Source organism: Prenolepis imparis, unplaced genomic scaffold (assembly GCF_030444845.1).
Source record: "Prenolepis imparis isolate NDT839.2.m4 unplaced genomic scaffold, iyPreImpa1.0 SCAF_8, whole genome shotgun sequence".
Lineage (NCBI taxonomy): Eukaryota > Metazoa > Arthropoda > Insecta > Hymenoptera > Formicidae > Prenolepis > Prenolepis imparis.
Window position 1 is genome coordinate 12,105,410 of NW_028141166.1, and position 22,326 is coordinate 12,127,735.

The 22,326-nt window shown below is 35.8% G+C and overlaps 2 protein-coding genes and 1 long non-coding RNA gene across 7 annotated transcripts in view; 1 reads left to right on the forward strand and 2 right to left on the reverse strand.

Moving 5' to 3' along the window:
- Nucleotides 1-22,326, forward strand: part of Csn7 (COP9 signalosome subunit 7) — an 87,030-nt gene that overhangs the window by 63,627 nt on the left and 1,077 nt on the right. The gene's annotated exons all lie outside the window — the stretch shown is intronic.
- Glurb (metabotropic glutamate receptor B) overlaps nucleotides 1-22,326 on the reverse strand; it is a 157,009-nt gene that overhangs the window by 57,352 nt on the left and 77,331 nt on the right. For both annotated transcript variants that reach the window (XM_083044249.1, XM_083044250.1), the window contains exon 3: nucleotides 17,212-20,349. In XM_083044249.1, the coding sequence (XP_082900375.1) occupies nucleotides 17,212-20,317 (3,106 nt within the window). In that variant the 5' untranslated portion in view covers nucleotides 20,318-20,349. The remainder of the gene's footprint in view (nucleotides 1-17,211; nucleotides 20,350-22,326) is intronic.
- LOC145939718 (uncharacterized) lies at nucleotides 2,212-7,770 on the reverse strand. The gene is made up of 3 exons (XR_014425887.1): nucleotides 7,472-7,770; nucleotides 6,244-6,269; nucleotides 2,212-2,552 (listed from the first exon to the last, which is right to left on the reverse strand). It is a non-coding gene; the product is annotated as an uncharacterized LOC145939718 (long non-coding RNA).

Here is a 22,326-nt window from a genome sequence, read left to right on the forward strand (position 1 = left end):
ATTGAGCGCTTTCGAGTAACCCAGTTTTACCGTTTTTAATAACAAAGTTTCCTACGTAGATGTGTCGTTTTATTTTTTATAGTTGCATTGAAATTCATAAACCAAACCCTCGGTCCTGCTACCCCGCAAATAGGGTAAAGTGAACGAAGTGGCTGAGACTCGTTTTCTACCGCATGATTCTTTAGCAGGCATCTTTACATCATTCCGGGAAAGTCACGTTCTTCTTTTCTCTCCGCGAAAAGAGGGAAACTACCCCCGTTTGAGAGACCGCAGACGTAGGATTTTATTTAAATTCATCTCGGAAAGAGAATTTTAAAAGAATCGCTCGCTATGGTTACGTAAAGGCCGCCGACTAAATATTCAGTACCTGCGTTAAGTTAATTTTACTTGAACCGCCGTTAGCGGTAAGTAGAATATTCATACGATATGCAATGGCAGTTTTTGCCGCGGCAATATGCGATACGGACAGCAGAAAATCATAGTTTCATGAAGCGGAGCGCGAATTCATAGTTATAAGTTCTAATTACACGCTCGTGTTACAAAAAGCGCGATAGCCTATTCTACCTGGTCGTGTAAGTGAAGTTATAATTTAAAAGAACGCTCCATAATAGTCTTGTTTTTTTTATAAACAATTTTCTGCGGTTATGCCGCTTTGTGTTTATCGCAGTATATACAATGAATATTTTATCTCATTGTCAGTAAACTCTGGAAACGTAACATTTTGGAAATCGACATATAATTTACTCAACTGTGTATTAATCAGATTAAAACTTTATACATTACATACGTATATATAACTTTGTTCTGGTGTATTTTGAATCTGTTTCTAGTAGCTTCAGAAGGTCTATGCGTTTCATGCATAGTGAAATATATAATAATATAAATCGAGAATTAGAAAATATACATTTAAATCGTGCGGAGAATATGCGACATACGATATAAATTTCGGTACGAAATTATTCTAATACGCGTTATTCTGTCGTGAATAGTCGATACGAGAAGAAAAGAGGGAGCTTATATCGCGGTGTTATATCAGTAACTACCCCGAACGCCATTATCGACGTTATGTCGTGTTACTCTACGAGACAATGGTAGTGCGTGAACGATTCTATTGAATACCATTCAGACGCGATAATGTACTAATAATATGTGTTGTTAACATCAAACATCAACTTCGATGAGAACATATTATTATGTCACACATTGACACATATTGGGTTTTTACAAAGAGCGTATGCGTCCTTCTTTTGAGCCCTGCTTTTATTACAGAATTACAGGACATGTCACGAGAGTGCAAAATGAATAAATTCATTTATTAAACAGTATTTAATAAAAACAATTGTAATGCATAAAATCCGTACATAATTTACTGAATCTCGACAATGAAAGTATGACGAGTTCTGGTATTCTGGACTATTATAAACGACCGTTGAATTGAAAAATAACAATGTAAAGATAAAAAAGAAACACAAGTGTTTTCATTAACTTGCTATCTCATTTTGCACAGAAGAGCAATATAATATCAAAAGAATAGTATAACGTTACCGGTAGAAGCTTGCGTCGTCAGATTTCAACGTGTATATATACATATATATATTACATACCCTTGATGAAATCCACCGCCATCTCGAGACCGTACGTATCCTTGTCGCAGTCATCGAGTATGTGCGCCCCGATTTTAACCCCCGGGATGATTTCTTGTTTGTTGAGACTATCCAACGTGTAGAGCATTGCTTCCAAAGCTTGTACGCCACCCTGAGGCATCACGGGCCCGCATGTGATCAACTCCTCCCTCTCGTGGACCATCATCAGGCCACCCAGCACGAGATCACCTTCGACCACCGCTTCCTTCTTCACTGGCCAGACAATCTGGTGTTCCCCATCGACCCCCCATTTCATCTCCATCGATCGAAATTGACGATGTCCATGTCTGATCGGATGATGATATGGCTCTATATCATCGCCGCGGGAACGATCGTGAAATATATTCGCGCGATCGTGATTGTGACGTAGTCTCACGATGGTATCCGTCATCGGATCCATGTATCCATTCAAGTAGTTCAAGTCGTGGGTCTGGCGCGACATCCGCGAGACATTCTCCATCTTCGTCGTAATGTCGATTTTCCTGGCCCATTGTTTGGTAGACCTCGAGCGTCGATCATCGGCCGAGCAAATGCAACTCAATAGCGCCAGGAGCAGAAACTTCATGACGTCATAATCGAAAAGTTATGTTGCTTGTTGCTAGTCTCTCGCGGATTTCCGGCCTGAACGTGTTTGTGCGATTTCGACGTTGCCGCGGCTTTCCCTTGTCCGCCTCGAGGCTTTGAATTCACAATGATTTATGTCGCTACTCTTCCTTACCAATATAAACGGGCGAGTCCCAAACGGAAGAGCGGATGTCTCGCGCAGGATCGACGAGAAGACGTGTCGGCGCGGATTTTGGGTAGATTCGATCTATCCCAGTTTCCATATTTCGTGTTTAGAACGTATATGTCAAAGGTGAGCAGAGACTGATTCGTAGGTTGAACGCGTTGCGCCTTTTTGTTTTTAATCTGACGACACACGCACACCTTGAGATATTAGTTGAGATTAAGATACGAGATAAGATATATTTTAAAAAATTTTTAAGTTAAAAATAGATGCGCGTTTCTTAAATATCTTTTGGCTATAAAAGAAATATAATCTTTTAAAATTGATTATTTCAACAACGATGATATTAGTTTATATTTAATTGGAGATACTGATAACAAAGAAATATTTCTCCAAGAGAAGATAAATCGATGATTACTTATTAAATTTAATACGATTTTAAATGAAATTTACAAGTCTTTCAATCAAGATATATTTTGTGAGCTACGCTATAAAAGTATGTAGGTATAATAATATAATAGTGTCGTAAGGGAAGATATATACTATGACGTATGCTACTAGTAAATGTAACACTGGTCTCGGTATAGTACGGATGCAACATACGTGTCGCTGTAAAACTGCGCGTGATCTTCCGTTTGCATTTATTATATAGGACCTGCCTTTCTCGGTGCTACGTCCCTTTTATGTTTCGTGCAGCTTTACGTGTGTGACTGTGTACGGCGCTACGCTGCCGTAATTTTTATTTTTTTATATTTTTTTGCGACGGGGGATGAAACGTGCGGCGCATTAACGCGACTTACTCGTCGAAATGTTTGCCGATTTGATCTGCATCATTTACGCGTAAGAGTCGGAACGGATTTATCGCCGACCTGGATCTCGCTATTGTTTTTATCATGACTTATCGTCCCTCTTGTTCTTTCTCTTATACTCTCTCTCCCGCGTGCTTTGACACCCGAAAAAAATAATATTTATTACTTATCACCTAACAGTACCTTCTCACTTCTTTTTTAACGTGTTTAATCGGGCATCAAGCGAGATATTTTACGGATGACTGTGATCAATGTTCGTTTTATCGAGCAAATGTTTCGGGTTGATAGCAGTGATATATGCAGTAGTGCAACCAGCAAAATAACTTTGAAGTCGCGTTAACGATTCTCTCCCCAATCCCCCTTTGTATATTACGAGTAAAGACAATAAGAGATGGACGGACAACGGATGTTACAGTACTGTATTCATATTGTATATGTATGTATGCAATCAAGTGTTATTTGTATTCAGAAACGATCGTTATTCAACGCCGTCAGATTTGCGACGACCGCGCTATCGAATATTTTGATACGTCTCTCGAGCTTCGAACCCGCAGGTGGTATCATGCAAGCCGCAAGTTTAAATTGCTTGGTCACGAAGCGCCACGTTGCATGGTCGAGAAATTGCAGATGCGCGGGTGTGCGGTCGCGCGTCGATAACGACTTCTACAGCTTTCGTGTAATTAAAAACTTGGTGCGGTTACGTCCGCCGGAAGTTTGCGCGTCGTTCCTGGCGAACACATTTCGGCCCTCTGTCGAACGATCGCTTTACGGAACCGAGATCGGTTCCCTAATTCGTGATATTACGGAATATGTGTATACCTGTTGCGCGAAACTCAAGCTTCTTCCGCGAAACGGAACTTTTGATTTACGCGTCGCATCGCATCTCGCAACTCTCCGTTCTTGTGCAATTTCTTTCAGCACGATGACGTGCGTTCTGATTCATTGAAAACGCTTTATACATATATGTATATATATATATATATATATATATATATATATATCCACGCGTGACCGTTCGATATAACCACGACCAAGTGTCATTTCTAGACGACCTGTTGCTCACCGTTTCTACACGGCCAATACTATGTATGTGTATATAATGAAGAGAAGAGAAAGGGATGGCAACCGCTATCAAAAACAGGAAATACAGCTTGAATCGCAAAATGAAAAGCGCAGTCTCTCTCGGACAAATTTGATGAATTTACTTTAGCAAAAATTTTATATACACAATTTGAATACCTAAAACGTATTTTTAAATTGAATTTAATATCTCAATAGATGGTAAAATTTAAAAACTTTTATTTGAAACTATGAGACTACGAGACTATGTATATGTATAATGAAGAAAAAAGAAAGGGATGCTATCAAAAATAGGAAATATAGCTTGTATCGATAATAATCAAAAGCGCAGTCTCTTTTAGATAAATTTGATGACTTTAGCAAAAATTTTATAAGCACAATAGTTTGAATATATAAAACGTGTTTGAACAAAAATTGAGTTATAATATCTCAATAGATAATAAAATTTAAAAATTCTTTTATTTGAAACTTATATTTAAATTAATTTTAACATTATTTTTAAATTTATAAAGATATTGGTTAAGAAAGAAGGAGCGATAGTTTCTTATATATCTGTCAACTATATTTTAATTGTTTTGATACTAATTCTTATCATTTTTTTTATTGTAGTAGAATAACAGCAATATTATTATGGTATAAACGTTATGCATAATATTTTTGTTACAAGTTCGACAAATGGTGTAATCGCTCTTATTAACTTTTTATTATCTTTGCAATGTAATTAATAATATCGATATATTTTCAAAAGTTTGATATATTTGCGTTTTCATTCGTGTATTGTTAAATAATAACAATGAATATTAATGGCGAATTTACACAATTACATTAGCTATTCTTCCTGTGCTCTTTCAATCCTATTTGATAATATCTTGCAAATGATTTTGTTTCCGAAATCCGAAAATTCAGTAATATCCAGTGCAGCTTTCAGCTGCGTGTGAACAGTATAAACTAATAAATAACGATAACGATTCTGTAGTGATATTGAAACGTACAGGAAAGTCGATTTCGTTGACAGCAGTACGAGCACACCTCGTCCGTTTATTAATGGTACACCGTTTTTCGTTGGATACTAAATTTACGCTGATTGTGAAACATCGGTTCGTCGAATCAATTGGTTTTCACTGTTGGTTTGCTACGCAATTACGGACAAATCAGTATCTATCAGTATGCGATCAGTGATCGTTGAAACAACAATGGCAATATTTAATGATTTCATCAAATAAAATAATGTCTGGTAAAGCACTTAATGAATAAACGACACAACTGAAAAAACTAAAACAGTTCAATATGAATGATCTTATTCTATAATTTCTATAATTTTCACGAAATTTTATATTTTTAGGTACAATTGACTATTTATGTAGTTTCATAAGTCGCTATATATAAAGATTTTTTTATACATAAAAGAGAGAGAGAGAGAAAGAGATATCTCCATATTCATAGTATGATTAACGTAACTTAATTTAACTTGTTTACATACAATTATTAAATATGTGTAATATTATGCAATATATCAATTACCAAATGCATATTTCTCGTAGCCATGTGTATAGATTATATTATATAATTAAATTTTCTCGAACTATATCTGCATAAAATAAATTTCAATTGACATTATTTTAAGATGCATTTTGCCTAAAAATTATTACTTATTATTTATTCTTGAATCAATTGTTTATAATTGCATCGCACGCCTGCTGGTTGACTTGTTCAAATGTTTAATAGATGATAGTTTGTGATAATTTTCCGTGTGATAATTTTCAAAGTCTCAACTTTACTGTGCCTAATTAAGCAGTAGAGTTAATTGTAATTGCAAAGCCATCCGTTTATTGACCGAATAGGGCCAAAATGCTGCAAGCATCTTCATCGAACTCGCATTAAATGTGTCATAAAGCGACTGTGCAATATAACTCAGGGCTATATGTAAGGTATAATAGACTATCTACTGAATCTTACTGAAACTATTATCATAAATTGTTCAAACCTCAATAGGATTCCGGATGGTATTTCCTAAAGTTTTTGGCGAGAGCAAGACAAAAAGTTTACTTAAACTGCAATTTTTGCCGCTGCTGCTCGGTTTACAAAGTCGAAATTTTTAATGATGTTTTTATGCAAGAAAGTTAGATTATATCTTCGAGGTGATTAGGAAAGTAATTTATTTGAAATTATGTGGCGACGATAATATCGAAAACTTGTTTTGAATTATTCAAGAACTTACACATTAAAATAAAATTGCTACAGTCTTTTTTAATGTAATTTTTTTGTCACAGATGCGAGATATGTAATGTGTGTTACAATATGTTACAATAGAGTAACATAAATCCACAAAGTATAACGTTAATGGAAAAGAAATGTTTGCACAATATACGCGTGACGTGACTCTTATTACTTTTAAAATAATATTTCTTATTTATAATTGAATTTCCAGGTGTAGTTCGCGTATTGTTCGCGCACGATATTTTATCGTATCGAACTTAAACAAGCTTTGGAATGAAAGAGCTACGTATAAACTTGATTTAATCTTTTATCGCTTGATCGAGCGAGAACCTCGGGCATCGGGAAAACCCGATTAAACTGATCAATTCCATTGTTATCATTTATTCTTTCTCTTTGCTTTTGAGAAAAAAATGGAAAAGTTATTTCTTGTCTCGATATAGAAAAAGAACTGTTTAATGTTTTCGAGAAAATTTTTCTAGTATCAAAAATATACGAATTTCACATATGAAAAATTGTTTAAAGAGATAATCTCTGCACATTTATACGTTTAAACGTGTTCAACAAATGATTCATAAACACGGTAAGAAAAAAACGATTTAATTTTCTTTCTTATTTTACTGTTTTACACTAATCATTCTTTTTTATAGATGACTTTCCAAATGAATTTAGATAAATATGTTTGAATAATACAGGACAATAGATCAATAGCGTTATAATCCCACGATAAATCATCGATGTCACAAACGTATGATGAATGTGCAATCGAATCGCAAGCCCGAGCGAACTTGGTTTTAATTCGTTTTCAAAAGCATCTTTTTTCTAATTAATGTTCACCCATTTAATTACTCATTATTTTCATTTCAAGTTTTATTTTGTATCAGTAATTTTATAGCAGTAATAATATAATAATTAATCTCATGTACACTTTACTCAATTTTACTGCCCACATTAATTAATTTTTACGCGAAGTCTTTACGAATATATTTTCAAAATACTTTGCAAAGAGCTGGTGTTATTTTCGTCACTCGAATGCCACGCGGATCATCGTTGACGAGTCGGAATCGCGAAGTGCGGCGGGAAACGAGAAATCCCATCGGCGAGTAGAGAAATTATTGGCGACTATCTGTAGGATCACTATTGCGTTAATTGGAGCGAACTCTATGTCATATCTTCCGACGTAAATTGGCGTTTTGTCGCGATCTATTAATTGCTTAAGCCCGAAAACGTTTCGAAAAGAAGCACGCGCGCGCGAGCTACTGTGCCGTAGCAGCCACTGACTGGCTGGTGCGACTGCATCAACGCTACCCTCCTCGAACGTATCAACCCTCCTACCATCATCCTCTTCTCCTACTCTTCGTCCCCTCTCCTTTAACCATTTTCTCGTAGGTTCTTTCTCTTCCCCGTGCCTTGACGACTCCTCTTTTCTGCTGTCTCGGATAATGATCTGAGTTAATTTATACTAAACGATTAAATAGCGGCTCAGTTTTATCAAGCGCATGTATTTTGATTATAATGAATAGAATATATTGTCGAAAATGATAATATTTTGAATAAAATTTAAATAACGTTTGAATGTGCTCATAAAAGAGAGATTAGCTTTTATTATTCAGAAAGTCTCAAAATAATATGCAAAAATGTCTTAAATATGAAAGAATATTCTTCTATACATTTTGATGAAATTGTAAGGACGAAAGAATTAATATAATGCGATACATTTTTAAAAATATATTTGAATATATTCGCGCTAATGTTATATACGTGCATGATGAATACAATTATGTTTTACTAATTATCTTTATGAGAGTTATTATTCTCTTTCTCTTTTTCTTTCTTGTTCGGTAATAATAAATTATAAATATCTGTTTTAAAGTATCTTCTTGTCGAAATTTCGTATTCCGTGCGGTATCATAAATAGTCTTACCCTAAAATAACGCGATAACTAGCGTACACGGTGGTGTATAATGCATGCAGTGCTATCATAACGGAAACAAGCCATCTCACACCCATCAACGCTTACGTCATCGTTACCTGCATTAAAAAAAAAGTTTTTTTCATGTTGTTTATTTCTCTATATATATTATTAGTTATTCAGCTTGTTCGTGTAATGGTTTTCGTTTGTGCAAACATTAAAAAAAAATAGATGACATTTTTTTCATGATTTATCTATTACGCGAACAATTTCGTCACATTAGCGTAACAGAAATGGTGTGTGTCGTTATATGATCTGCATTGCAAAACATTTCGAACGTTTTATCGTTTTATCGGTGTGTGGTTTTGCATACAGTCCTCCAATGTGTTACCAATAATTGGTAAAAAAAATAAAGTTTATTTAAGTCTAGTAAATATATAAAAAAAATAAAGCCAAGAACAATATGCAAGTTAACAATCATGCTGATTTGGAATTCAATGCACAATTTTGTTTAAAGTAGGATAAGACACGACAAGATTTTTCAATTGTATGCTATAGATAATTTTATTATTTTAACGAATCTGTTTTCGAACATTTCTAAATAACTTCATTCATCGGAAAAAAGTGTCATGAACTGAATAAAATCGTGTCGACATCGATTTATCACAATAGCGCAATAAGTTTTAGCTTGTCATACCTACATAGGTATTATCTAAAGTCCTTTGTGAAATCGAAACTCTCACGTTCGATTACATTCTACGAGATACGATTACATGAAGTTCGAACTATGCAACGAAATACAATCGATGTAATGATTAAGGACAGTAATTGGAGAGGAGTACAAGACAAGTGAGAATCGAAGGGAAGGCTTATTCGGCAATTTCATTAGAACGCTGAGAGATCGTCGAGTTAATTTATTGTGATTTTATCGTTCTTCCACTTAAGTTAAAGTATCGATTTGTACATAAAATTTGTTCCAGAATTCGCGTCGCATTAATCAGCACGATAGAATGTCGCGGATACCGCGACTGTCTCTACAGTCTTTAAAGCCGCAATGTGGTTTAATTTTCGGTGAGCGGCGCTAAAATTATACGACGACCAGAGTAGTGACCGTGCTAGTCCGATCTGGCGCTGTACCAATTTCGTGATTAATTTATCGAGAAAATGGAAGCAATTTCTAGAAATGCACAACATCTGTTTCGTACGGAGTTAGACTCCAAAATTTCGTACGGAAGTTGCTCGCGCGACGCGTAATAGTTCGCGAATCCATTACACACCGCGTGCAACCATGCAAAAATACGTATATGCATAGAACGGTGTGTGAACTCGCGCGGTGTAGTTGACGTGTGAGTTTGCATGTGGTTTTTTTAGATTGAGTTTATCCTCTGAAAGTGGACGCTATTGAAATTGCACGTAAAATTGGACAAAAAGGTTGGGGCGACGTATATAATGCCGAAGCCGGTTGAAACCGATAAAAATAAGCGATGTAACTAAAATCTCGCAAGAGATCATACGAGATGTATATTGTAGTTTGACAATTTGTAGCCTCTGCTGAGCGCAAACTGTAAACAAAAAGTGTGGCAACGCAAACGAAAATTGATGCATGCGTTACCATGATGTTTTTATCAAAGAAGATTGGCGATTTTTTTGGCGTGTGGTTTAATTCGCTTGCGGCGGAGGAGAGTGTACGAGCAAAAGGATAGCGCACAGAAATAAAACAATGCGTTATCCGTTCGTGAAATCTATAAAATTGCGAATGTACCGAACAACGTTGCAAAACGGAGGAGAACGATAGCGATCACGTGCTTAGTACATCATGGCCGCGGAAAATGGATTAGGCGTGTTTTTGTGCAGTTACTTATGAGATTACGTAGCCGGAGCTAACCGAGGTGGCTTCGGAAATTCGTGCCGGAAGTCTTATATCTTGGTGATCAATTCTCTCGTGGCGAACCGAGATAAGTTCGTTAAATGCCGGGTCGCAACCGTGCAATCGGCTGTGATTTGTTAAGAATATCTAAACCTTTGCCCCTCGGATTAGCTTTCACCGAGTCACGAAGTGATTTAGATTCTTGAACGTTAACATAACTAGCATGAGAAATGACTCTCTATTTGGAAAATTATTCTCTTTTTCCATTATTATTCATCCTGGACATCCTTGATCCTAAATGATGCTGCATTAAACATACAGATTTTCTGCACGTTCTTACTGCGAAAACGAGTGAAATGACGAACATTAACTAATATTATTCACAAAACACATGCTTCATATTATAATTTATAGAATATTTCAAAATTTAAAAAAAAAACATTATCGCGCTAACTGAATTGTCACATCCTTCTACATTTTTTTCAGAGATAATATTCAAATTTATGCTACTAATTTAATTTTGTCGAGTGAATTATTGTAATTTTCTCATTGCGATGCATACTGCAGCAGGTGCATACATAGCATGTGACTCTTTTCTTGCAAAATCATCTGATCCACATTCATTCTGATATATGTTTCTTTCGTTTCTACAGCCAGGCGAAATTCCTTGCATTGCACTTGGTAATGAGATGAAAATTATGAGCAAAGTGCTTGGTAACAAGCACTTCGGTAAATACCCGTGGTTGAGCGTTAATCTAGCAAAAAAAAAACGCCATTACGTATAGCGCACTAATTTACGAAAGCTCCAGTTTAAATCTCGTTAGACGCTAGTTGGTTAATGAATCCTCGCGGTTTTTATTTGCGAAGCTATGCGCCGTAATACGATCCTCTCCTATAACAAATTTATTTAACGGAGAAAAGTTTATCGATTTAATTCTCTATGTTATTTCCTTTAATATGAATTTTAACTTTTTATTATGCGAACACATATGCGTTTCTCCGCTGTGTAACAATCTCATACAAATACTTCAGACAAAGACGTAATTTATTCTACAAATTTATTGTTGGACGAACAACTTGTTTTACAAAACAACTCCGAGTACTACGTTTCTCGCGATACGCGTGAAAAATGTCAATAGATGGGATATTTGCGATGTGGATTCACTTGACAAATGATTTTTGGTAATGTCAAGATAGTTTCTCCGATACTCGCTGAAAGTGACGACGCAAGTGTGATGAAAGTTTCGAAAAATAGCCGATATATAAGGGTATATTACACAATGTTGGCGCTCTTACTCAAAGGAAGCAAGAGCGCGTTTGATGTTCCAATATATCGGCCACGAGCGCGCGTTTAAATATTCCACCGCAGTATAGCGTTCCCGTAACATTGATCAACAACGCGGGACTTGTAGGAGAAAAAGGAACGCGTTTATTGGTAGAAGTCTGACGATATTCGAAATTTACATCAAACAGCTGCGACTCTCTCTCTCTCCCTTTCTCTCTTTCTCTATCTCTCTCTTTTTTCTCGGTCTGTCGCCTTTTATAAAAGTTTTATCGAGGTGAAGGAATTTAAAGATTCTCAGTATTAAAGAGTCATCAAGGATTAAAAAAGTTTTATATATATAAATTACATTTTCTTCGTCTTTTATGAACTTTTTCGCAATATCGTAATATATATATTAATCATTTTTCGATCGGCAACTGTTATTTGCGCATTGTCGTTTCGTACTTAGAGAAATTAATTTTTTAACGGGCAGCTACAACTTCACAGATTATTCATCGTTCTCGCGTCCGAGTGAATTTTTATTGGGAAACGAGAATACTATTCGCCGGTGCTGAGATATTCCAGTCCGATTAAACTTTCATAAAATCGTTATTATACTTACTTCCGTGCGGTACAGCGGTATGCTTCGATTTTGCCATTATCTCCTATTGCGGTGCCTCGGCTGAACTGCACGTTGAAAAATGTTGTTTTTAAATCGCTCGTCGGGGAAGCAAGTCGTGACAAATTGCGGTGTTCGCTGCTAGGAGGTAACGTTATCTCGAGAGCTCGCGTGCAGTCCGAACGCAAAAACGTCCGTGTTCTAATGACAACGGGGTACGACGTCGTTTCACCGTGCGCCCATCAGATATGAATTCCGGTACTCACGAATGCACAATTCGGCAGGAAGCCTGGAATAGCGGCGACGCGTTTTTGCCACGGTTAAATTAAAAGGATCATACCTTTCTTATATTAAAATTACGCATATATGAGAAATAATTTGGAAACCTTTGAATATACATATAATACCTCGCATAATTTATGATAGCCTTCTTGCAATAATTATTAAGTAAATAACGTGAGAGTTGTCACTTGCGGTTGCTTCGATTTTTTCATTATCTCCTACTGTAACGTTTGAGTGTTTAAAAAATGATGTTTTTAAACTGCTCGTCTTTAAGTCGTTAAATCTTTAATAGCTTTAGTTTCTAAATCTTTAATTGTCATCTTGAAATAATTATTAACAATAAGAGACATTGATAAATAACATGAAGAATCAAGAATAAATTATAAAGATATATTTCCATTCTTTCCATACTCATACTTAATAACGTTTAAAGCAATATTATAGTAAGGCCCACCTCCACACACACATAATATAATGTTAAAACAATATATAAAGTTAATGCAAAGTTTTCATGTATTTTTAATGATACTTTGAATTTCAAGTATCTGAAGCGACGCTAATATCTCACGTGGCAATCGCGTTGTCGCAATTTCGCGATGCACTCTATATAGGTATGCAGAGTTCGACTGCATCGAATGCAATAATAATTACAGACCGCAGTGCTCGTGACACTCTCAACGGGAAATTCGGCATGCAGTATTAATCAACGGGTTATAAAGACCTATTGGTTCGAAGATTATCCGCACCAAACCGCAAACATGCAGAATCAATCCGATATAGTTAACTTTAATAGCTACTTTCGTCTATAGTGAAAATGGATATGCGTCTCTTGTATGATTTTATGGCAAAGAATTTTTTTTTATATGTAATTTACGCTATAATGCATAACTTTTTATTACATTAAATCTCACACGTTTATATAATAAACGAATTATACAATTGCGCGCGTATACATAGATGTTGTAGGATTTATACTGTATATGTTAAGGACTTTACTACCAAAATGGATTATACGAAGTATTATTCTTTCGTTGTCACAGTTTCGTTTTAAATATTTAACGTATAAATGTCTGAAGTTGTATGTGCTTATACGGACGCTCGTAGGAAATTATTTTATAAGCAACAGCTAAGTATGTGAAGAGAAGAAAAAATGGATACGACAATTTTGTCAAAAATATTAATGAAGCAAATCAAAAACTTTCTAATAAAAAGAAAACATCCATCTGAGTGATTTACTGAGATACTTGCTGGAAAATCTCAACAATATTTGTTTAACAAATTAGAGAAATCCGTTTTCGTTCACCGATGATTTTTGGCGAGCTTTCGCGGCTTCTCGTTTTCGAACAAATGTTTAATGTGCGCATGACCTATTCGCGTGCCTATATAAGCCGCTTAAGTCCCTCTTCCGTGAAAGTATCAATAAAACCGATTACTACTACCGTGAATATCAACGAGTTGTGGTGTCAGCTGGTAGAAGCTCGCAAGCTCGCATAGTGGAATAGTACGTCGCGTTCGCTGGCAGTTATTAACCTGGGTCAAGATTAAATATGAGAGTTGAATAGAGAATTCCTATTCCGCGGAGCGAAGATAGTCCGCATTGCTCCGGTGTGCCATCCGTTGAATAATACAACGACTTTAATTTCTCGGGTGTTATCATGAGCCCGTGGCGTGTCACTTTTCTTACAGCGTAATTTTTGTCGAGTTCGGTGCGGGGAAATTTTTACTGCATACAGCGACTGCTTGTTTTGAATTTCAGATGATTCTACATATTATCCCAAAAGCAAGCGAACGTGTTAATTCAAAAAGTGATATTTTTGTGAAAAAAGAGCTCGGCGTGCGCGCATTTGTAAAATAGTCAGAATTTTTCAGAAGAAAAAGAATGTCATTTTTATCTCAAAAGAAAAAGAATGTCATCATTTTTATCTCAGACAAAATATATTATCGCGTATCATTTATTAGATAAAATTATGGTTTATTTAATTTTGACGTTAGAGTAATAGATACACACATAATTCGCACAATTTTAAAGAGGTTCCTTTAGATTCTACATTTCACAAGAAGAACTTTTTCTGTTATGAATCTGTTATAATGCTATGAAGTGTTAAAAGGCACATTGGGTAAAAAGTAAAAAAGCGCTGTGTTTTACAATACAAATCATCAACAATGGATGCTGCGCTATTTTTTATACTTTATGCTGGTAGCGATAAAACGCGCAGAAACGCCAACATAAGATAAATCTTTCAATTTATCGTACGCTGCATGTTTCTGTAAAATAATCGGTACCTCGCGAAAAGCTCGATGGAGCTTTCTCGACTTGAAAGCTCCATCGAGCTTACCGACAGCAGATACCTTTTCAAGGATGTAAAACGTTGGCCTACTGATGTTTATTACTGTTTTATTTATTCTCTCAATAAGTATAAACCCATCTATCTATCTTTAAATATAAAATTTAAATATAATTGTCGCAACTGCGATGCTGCTTACGCTATCTACAATTTTTGTCGAGGTATCAAACAAAAATATATTTGCCGTTTGAATAAATTTTAGTTACAATTTTTTTTATCGCAATATTATATATTTTTTAATTTAAGGGAAGGAAATGTAAGAGAAATTGAAGCGGTAAAATGGAGTACTTAACGAATAAACATTATTCATAGATGTCAAAGATCGATACCAAGTATTTTAAGGCAATTTCCCTATATTAACCATCAATCGAACGCGTTCAAAAGGAGCAATAGTGTTGCTTTCAACGCATATGTATATGCTTTTCATCTCAAGCATATAAATCTAATAGTTGCGCTGCGTCAAGGCGATAACGAAATAAGTCAATACAAGTTCGTTCTACCAGAAATTACGCCGCTGTGGTTTCGCTAGCGTAATTTCCTGGCTGGAAATTTCTCCCAAGATATTATAGAGCCGCATCGTCATAGCGCTTTCATTCAATGGCCGCAATATATCGGAAATTCTCTTCGAGGAATATTCGATATTCATACGAGGTTTTAACAAATAAAAAAATAAAGCTTTAAGCTTAATTTTCTAGTTTTAATCTAAAATACAAGAAAGTAAATATTTAAAAATTAAATGCCAGTAAAATTAAAGGAGAACAAAATGTAAGATAAGATGAGAATAAATGACACTGGCGGATCCTTGGGGGGGGGGGAGTTAAACCCCCTCCTTGCAAATTAAAAGAAACAGTTTTGCTGAATTTGTTTAAAAAATATAAATAAAGAAAAACAAACATTAAAGAGCTATCGACGTCAGGATCTGTTAGTGTATATATATATATAAGTATAAGATACACTGTAAATTATACTCATTACGCATTCAAGGAGTTAAGTATAGATTAAGTCAGACATAGGACGAAATGATGAGATAATTTCATTGCACGAAAATAATTAGGTGAAATTCTTTATATCTATATAATATATATATAATATATATTATATCTATATAATATATATTATACAGATACAAAGAATTTCGCCTAATTATTTTCGTACAATAAAATTATCTCATCATTTCGTCCTATGTCTGACTTAATCTACACTTAACTCCTTGAATGCGTAATGAGTATAATTTACAGTGTATCTTATACATACATATTGTATATATATATATATATATATATAAAGAATTTCGCCTTATTATTTTCGTGGATGAAATGATCTCATTATTTCATCCTATGTCTGACTTAATCTACACTTAACTCCTTGAATGCGTAATGAATATAATTTACAGTGTATCTTATACATACATATTGTATATATTATATATATATATATATATATATATATAAAGAATTTCGCCTTATTATTTTTGTGCATGAAATTATCTCATCATTTCATCCTATGTCTGACTTAATCTAAACTTAACTCCTTGAATGCGTAATGAGTATAATTTACAGTGTATCTTATACTTTTATATATATATATATATATATTATATATATATATTTTATATATATATTTTATATATATATATATAAAAGTATAAGATACACTGTAAATTATACTCATTACGCATTCAAGGAGTTAAGTTTAGATTAAGTCAGACATAAAACTAAATGATGAGATAATTTCGTTGCACGAAAATAATTAGGCGAAATTCTTTATATCTATATAATATATACAATATGTATGTATAAGATACATTGTAAATTGTACTCATTACGCATTCAAGGAGTTAAGTGTAGATTAAGTCAGACATAGGACGAAATGATTAGATAATTTCGTTACATGAAAATAATTAGGCGAGAAATTCTTTATATCTATATAATATATATATATATATATATATATATATATACACTGGCAGATCCTTGGGGGGGGGGGGGGGGTTAACCCCCCTTGCAAATTAAAAGAAACAGTTTTGCTGAATTTGTTTAAAAAATCTAAATAAAGAAAAAGAAACATTAAAGAGCTATCGACGTCGTTGATTCTGGAATAAAAGCTAATCATGAAACCAAAAATATTAAATAAAATAATTTTGCAAAAACCTCCCCCATTATCAACGTCAAGATCCGCTAGTGATAAATGATATAGCAATATTACAGAAGAAATTTTTATTTCTCTTCGGATTTATGTGGTATTTTCCGAATCAATTTATAACAAGGGATAGAAACGGATATAAAAATTGCAAGATCTGTAAATTTTTTATGCCTTGAGCTTTGCAACGTCATGTCATGATGTCTAATCTGATAAAATTTTGCTACATGAAACACACAAGAACACACAACGAAATTACGAGCAATATGCATAAATAAGCATGTAATCAGGTTCTACGACGCTTACGTACCCTTAATGAAATCGACCGCCATCTCAAGGCCGTACGTGTCCTTGTCGCAGTCGTCGAGTATGTGCGCTCCGATCTTGACGCCTGGCACGATCCCCCGATCGTTGAGCTTATCCAGTGTGTATAGCATAGCCTCTAGCGCCTGTACGCCACCCTGAGGCATCACGGGTCCGCATGTAATTGTGTCCTCCCTTTCATGCACCATCATCAGTCCACCGAGAACAAGATCACCTTCTACCACCGCGCTGTGCTTTACAGGCCACTGCTCGGAGAGTGCGGTCGATGAATTGTCGACATTCTCCGTCGTCATATCCTCTGAGACATCCCGAAGGGGATTGATGCTCCTTTGAGGAAACCGTTCGGCTGTAGTGATCGAGCTACCGTTACCACGCATCCCGTGTCCTTCTCCTTCTGAATTAATGGGCTCGATTAATGACAAGTCGAGGATACTCTTATTCGTGGCGTCGGGTATTCGCAGATTCGTTTCTGGCGTCGGGGAAATTTCTTTCAGAATAACGGAGTTGTCTATTTGAGCGATTGCCGTCGATCGCTCAAGCGTCTTGATTAGAAACGCCGACGTTTCTATCGAGCTGACGTTGAATGTCTTCGGAATATCTACTAGCATTGTCTCTAATGAATCAGATCCCGCTTCTGTCGGAACATTCATATGTCCTAATTCGTAATCGGTAGTCATCGACGGAATCGATTGCCACTCTTTTCGAAGTTCTTGATATCCCGAAGACGGCAGTGCTTTTACAGTTGTGAGAAAATTCGAGTTAGTTGATATTTGATCTTCATTACTTGTTTGAGTAACTGAAACGGATGGATTGGGTGTAAATTTAATCAAAAAATTCGATGTTGTTGGTCTTATCGTATCGAATGTCTTCCACGTCTCAGGCTCAGTCGATGTCGATATCGGATTCCCCAGAGTATTCCGAACTTCGTGACGTTTGTATCGTCGATATTTTGAGTTATGGATACCGCTGCTTCGTGAATAAAATCGAGATACTTCATGCATGTCAGGATGATTTCCATCTCGACTCATGATTCTGACGTTTTCTAATCCCGGCTCATCCGTAGGTACGCTCAATGATTGCGCATATCCATTAATCACTTGCATCTCGGTCGGATTATCGCCGACATTCGTTGCATCGAGAGAGATAGATTCGTTTTCGGTCAAAGTTGCTCCAAGTTCCCCGTCAAGTTTCGATCTTCCATCAATTATTTCAGTGATGCGTGATGGCTGAGCACCGGCATCGATCTCGTCGAATTTCCGCGAATATTTCACGCGACTGTGAGCTTTCTGGCCGAGGGGTTTCCCGAATTTTGCGAGCCTCGATGAACCGGAGACATTCCAGAGGCCGATTCGAAACGCGCCACTAACTTGGGTTTCGAAATCGGTCGTCCGTGGATGCTCGCAGTCCGAGCCGGACCTGACGTGTTGTACGTGCATCGGATTCCTCTTCTGCGTGACTGAAATACGCGCTGACGTCGGATACTCTAACTTTGACCCGTCGATCCCCGCGGCGAATAAATTAGTTGGTAACAGATCGCGCTCAGTTTCAAGTACGTTGCGCGTCGCATAATTCGCACCGGCGGTAATCTCTTCTCCCTCTCTTCGTACTTGCGGTTCGTTTGTGAGATCCGTGGCTTTTCCGTTTATTCTCGCATCGATGTTATTTATAAAAAAATGATATTTACGTCTGGGCGTCTCGCGTGCCATCTTCGGCGGGTTCTTCCCTTTTTGCGAAGAAGAATGTTCCATAAAGCTGACGCTGCTCTCCCCGGCGAGATGGCTATCGGGCGAATTCGGTACGTGAAAAGTGAACGAATCGACAATATCTCCGACGTTCCCTTTTCCCCTGTCTTCGCGTGCCTCTGTATTTTCTTTAAATCCTACCTTTGAATATTGGCGGTGTTTGTAAGTTGTTTCGCTCGATGGAAATTCATTTGTTTTATAGGATCTTGAATGTTCGTGCCTCGGAGAGTGATAGGGATTTATCGAAGAGTATCTTTTCTCCCCGTTACTAACTTCTCTGTTTGCGTTTGAGATTTTGGAGTTGACGATTAAAGTAGTCCAGGAGACAGTCACGGAACGCTCGTACGGCGAATTCCTTGTGATTGTATTGTCTGCAACGGTTCCGACATTCCCAAGGCCCCGATCTTCTTTTAAGCTGGAATAGTTTGAGAAAGTTGTCTCCAATATCCGAGATCCGTCGTTAGCTTCAACGTTCACGTACATCGATTTATTCGTGCCGTTTTTCGTCAAACTTAGGCGAGAATCTTCGTCGTTTCTATTATATTCACGTTTCTCGTCCGCGCGCCTGAACTCGGTGTCTTTTATAGTTTGGAACTTTAAGATATCGGAATTTTTAAATTCTCGTATAGAACTGCGCGAGCGCTTTGTGAATTCGTCGGGGAAGAATGCGATCTCCCCGTTTTCTCTGCTAAAGATCTGCTCCCTCTTGTGCTTTTTCCTGCGCCATTCGCTTCTCTTGTCAAACGTCCTCTTAGCGTCGCGTCTTATCTTCGCTGCTTTTTTACGATCGCTCGGGAACGTGTAGGTCGTTTTTTCTTTACTTCTTCTCCTTCTCAAAGCACTTTTCAATTCATGGGACGGCGATACGTGTAAACTGGACACAAATTTACAATAATTCTTCATATTCCTCAATTTTTCCATAACGATGATTTTTGACAACCACATGTTTTTTGTTGCTATTTTCTTCGTAGTAAGCCAAGAATTTTTGTCAGAATCGTCTTTAAAGTATCCTGGCGTAGTCATTGCATTTGCCATCGCGTCGTGCTTTTCATAGCCACTGAGTCGTAAATCGCGATTTTCCATGTTTTTGAATTCCAGGAAAACTGCTTTCGTATGCATTGATAAATGATCATTCGATTTGAAATTCTTTTTCGCGTGTCGTGACGTAGAATCGTGAATTGCTTTTCTATCGAAACTAGAGGATGCTGGTCCTTGATAAACTTTGTAGGAAGCGTGTTCATTGTTGATCTGTAGATTATTGAAGATCCATTCACCAGTTAAGCCGGTATTCAAAATCAGGAAGATCGTCCATATGGCCAGGATGGCCGTCCAACCAAAGTTTCGCCACATCACCTTTTCGTCGCATTAATCATTGCCAAGTTCTGAAAAAAAAAAATGTAACATATTACGTTAATTTTTTACAATTATTTATTACAAAATTTATTTTATAAAACAACAAGTTACAAGTATGTAGTAAAAAATTATATTTATGTTCTATATTTATGATTCTATATATGTGCTTCATATTTATAATATATACAAAAAAAAAATATATATATATATAATATTTTTAAGACATAATCATTAAAACGTGAGACAGTGCTTTGAAAATAGGTTTTTTATAAAGGAAATAGCATGAAATTTGTGCCAATGTTTTATTATGTATTAATTAGTTTAATAATGGTCGGCGTGTAGGACATGCGTCATGTTCAAACGGCGTGACAAAACATACAACTTTGTCGCTTGTCACACTATTGCGGTATTTGTAATTTGATTTGAACACAGTGTTCGGATAGATCCACAACTATGCGCTACTATTGCCTGCGGACGGTGCGGTTCTCTAATTTTGGTGCATTCCATTGCGCCGTTCTGTTAAAGGGGAATCTATGTGTGAGGCCTCGTCTCGCCTCGCCCAACGAGCGATGCTAACGAGTCAGTTGCAATTACCCTCTTGCTAAATCACTTTGAGTCTCATTTTAAACGAGACAGAAATCTCCTCGGATTCCGCCTTACTTTTCAGCTACGAGTTTGCTCTTTGTAATTAAGGAATCTGATTAAGATTCGAGCTCACATCGTTACACATCACTGACGTCTGCATATTTATTAAACGTATGATATTTATGCAATTAAACGTTCAAGCGCGCAAACGGTATTCCTCTGTTTACATCTCGTATTTCTTTTCAAAGTATTATACTCTTAATTAAATATGTCTATATCAGTAATTATAACATTTTTTAATTAATACTTTTTAATTGTCAAGTATAACTTTTTAATCGTCTTGAAAAGAATATTGTATATAATTATTTCATTAAAGTATGCTTTGAACTATACTTTGAAATAATATACATCACGGTTCTCTCAATTCATCAGAAACCTAAATTACACACGCTTTTCATGAAGACGCTTTTCATTTCTGACTTAGGTTCCAAATTTAAGCTTAGCGTACAAGTAATACATACATATGAACTAAAAGTGATTTAAATCCATTGATGTGTTATATGCAAGATACAAAACAATATTCTTTAATATTCTTTAGTTAATTGATACCATTATCATTTACGTTTTTATTATTTTAAATCAGAATTAAACTTTTAAAAATATTTTTATATATTGCCATTGTGTATGTTATAATATACTCTTCAACAAAATTAGAACACTTTGAATTGGTAAAAAAAAATAAAATTTAAATGTAATTTTTAATAATGATTATATAGAGCAATGTTTCTGAAAGTATTTTAAAGTTAAAGATTTCAGCTTTTAAAGCTTTCAAGATCTTTATATTCGGCAATTATTCTCTAGGTGGCATAACCGCGAAAAATTGAGAGAAAATAATTTAATATTAAGATCGTGTACGTAGAAAAAGAAATTTCTTGTTTTTAAATTTTGTTTTAAACTATTAAAAGTTTTAGGTTTCTTCTTTAAAATATTTTTTCAATAATTAAGCTGCGAGTTTTTTCATCAAATTATCGCGAGTTGAAATGATTAATGCACTTTCGGCTTTTTCAGTAGAAATCTTTGATATGTCGCCGACATTAGCATTCTATATCAACGTGGAAATAGCACAGTCGGGCTTACATCTCGTGTATGTGCATGCCTGTATGTATGGGTGATGAGTGTGGGTAATATATGCATATATCTCGGCACGCGCTCATACACCAATGAACACGCATAGAGAGAAGGTTATAGCAGAGAAGGGTTCGGAGTTATTAAATACTATGAAAGAGAGAATCAAACACTGCGGAGTCTCCTTATTTCTGTCGCCACAAAGACGCGCACACACACAGACAAGATGTAAGTTCGATCATGATATATTCATGTGATATACGACGGATAATGTTAATGCTGGCAGTATATTAGAG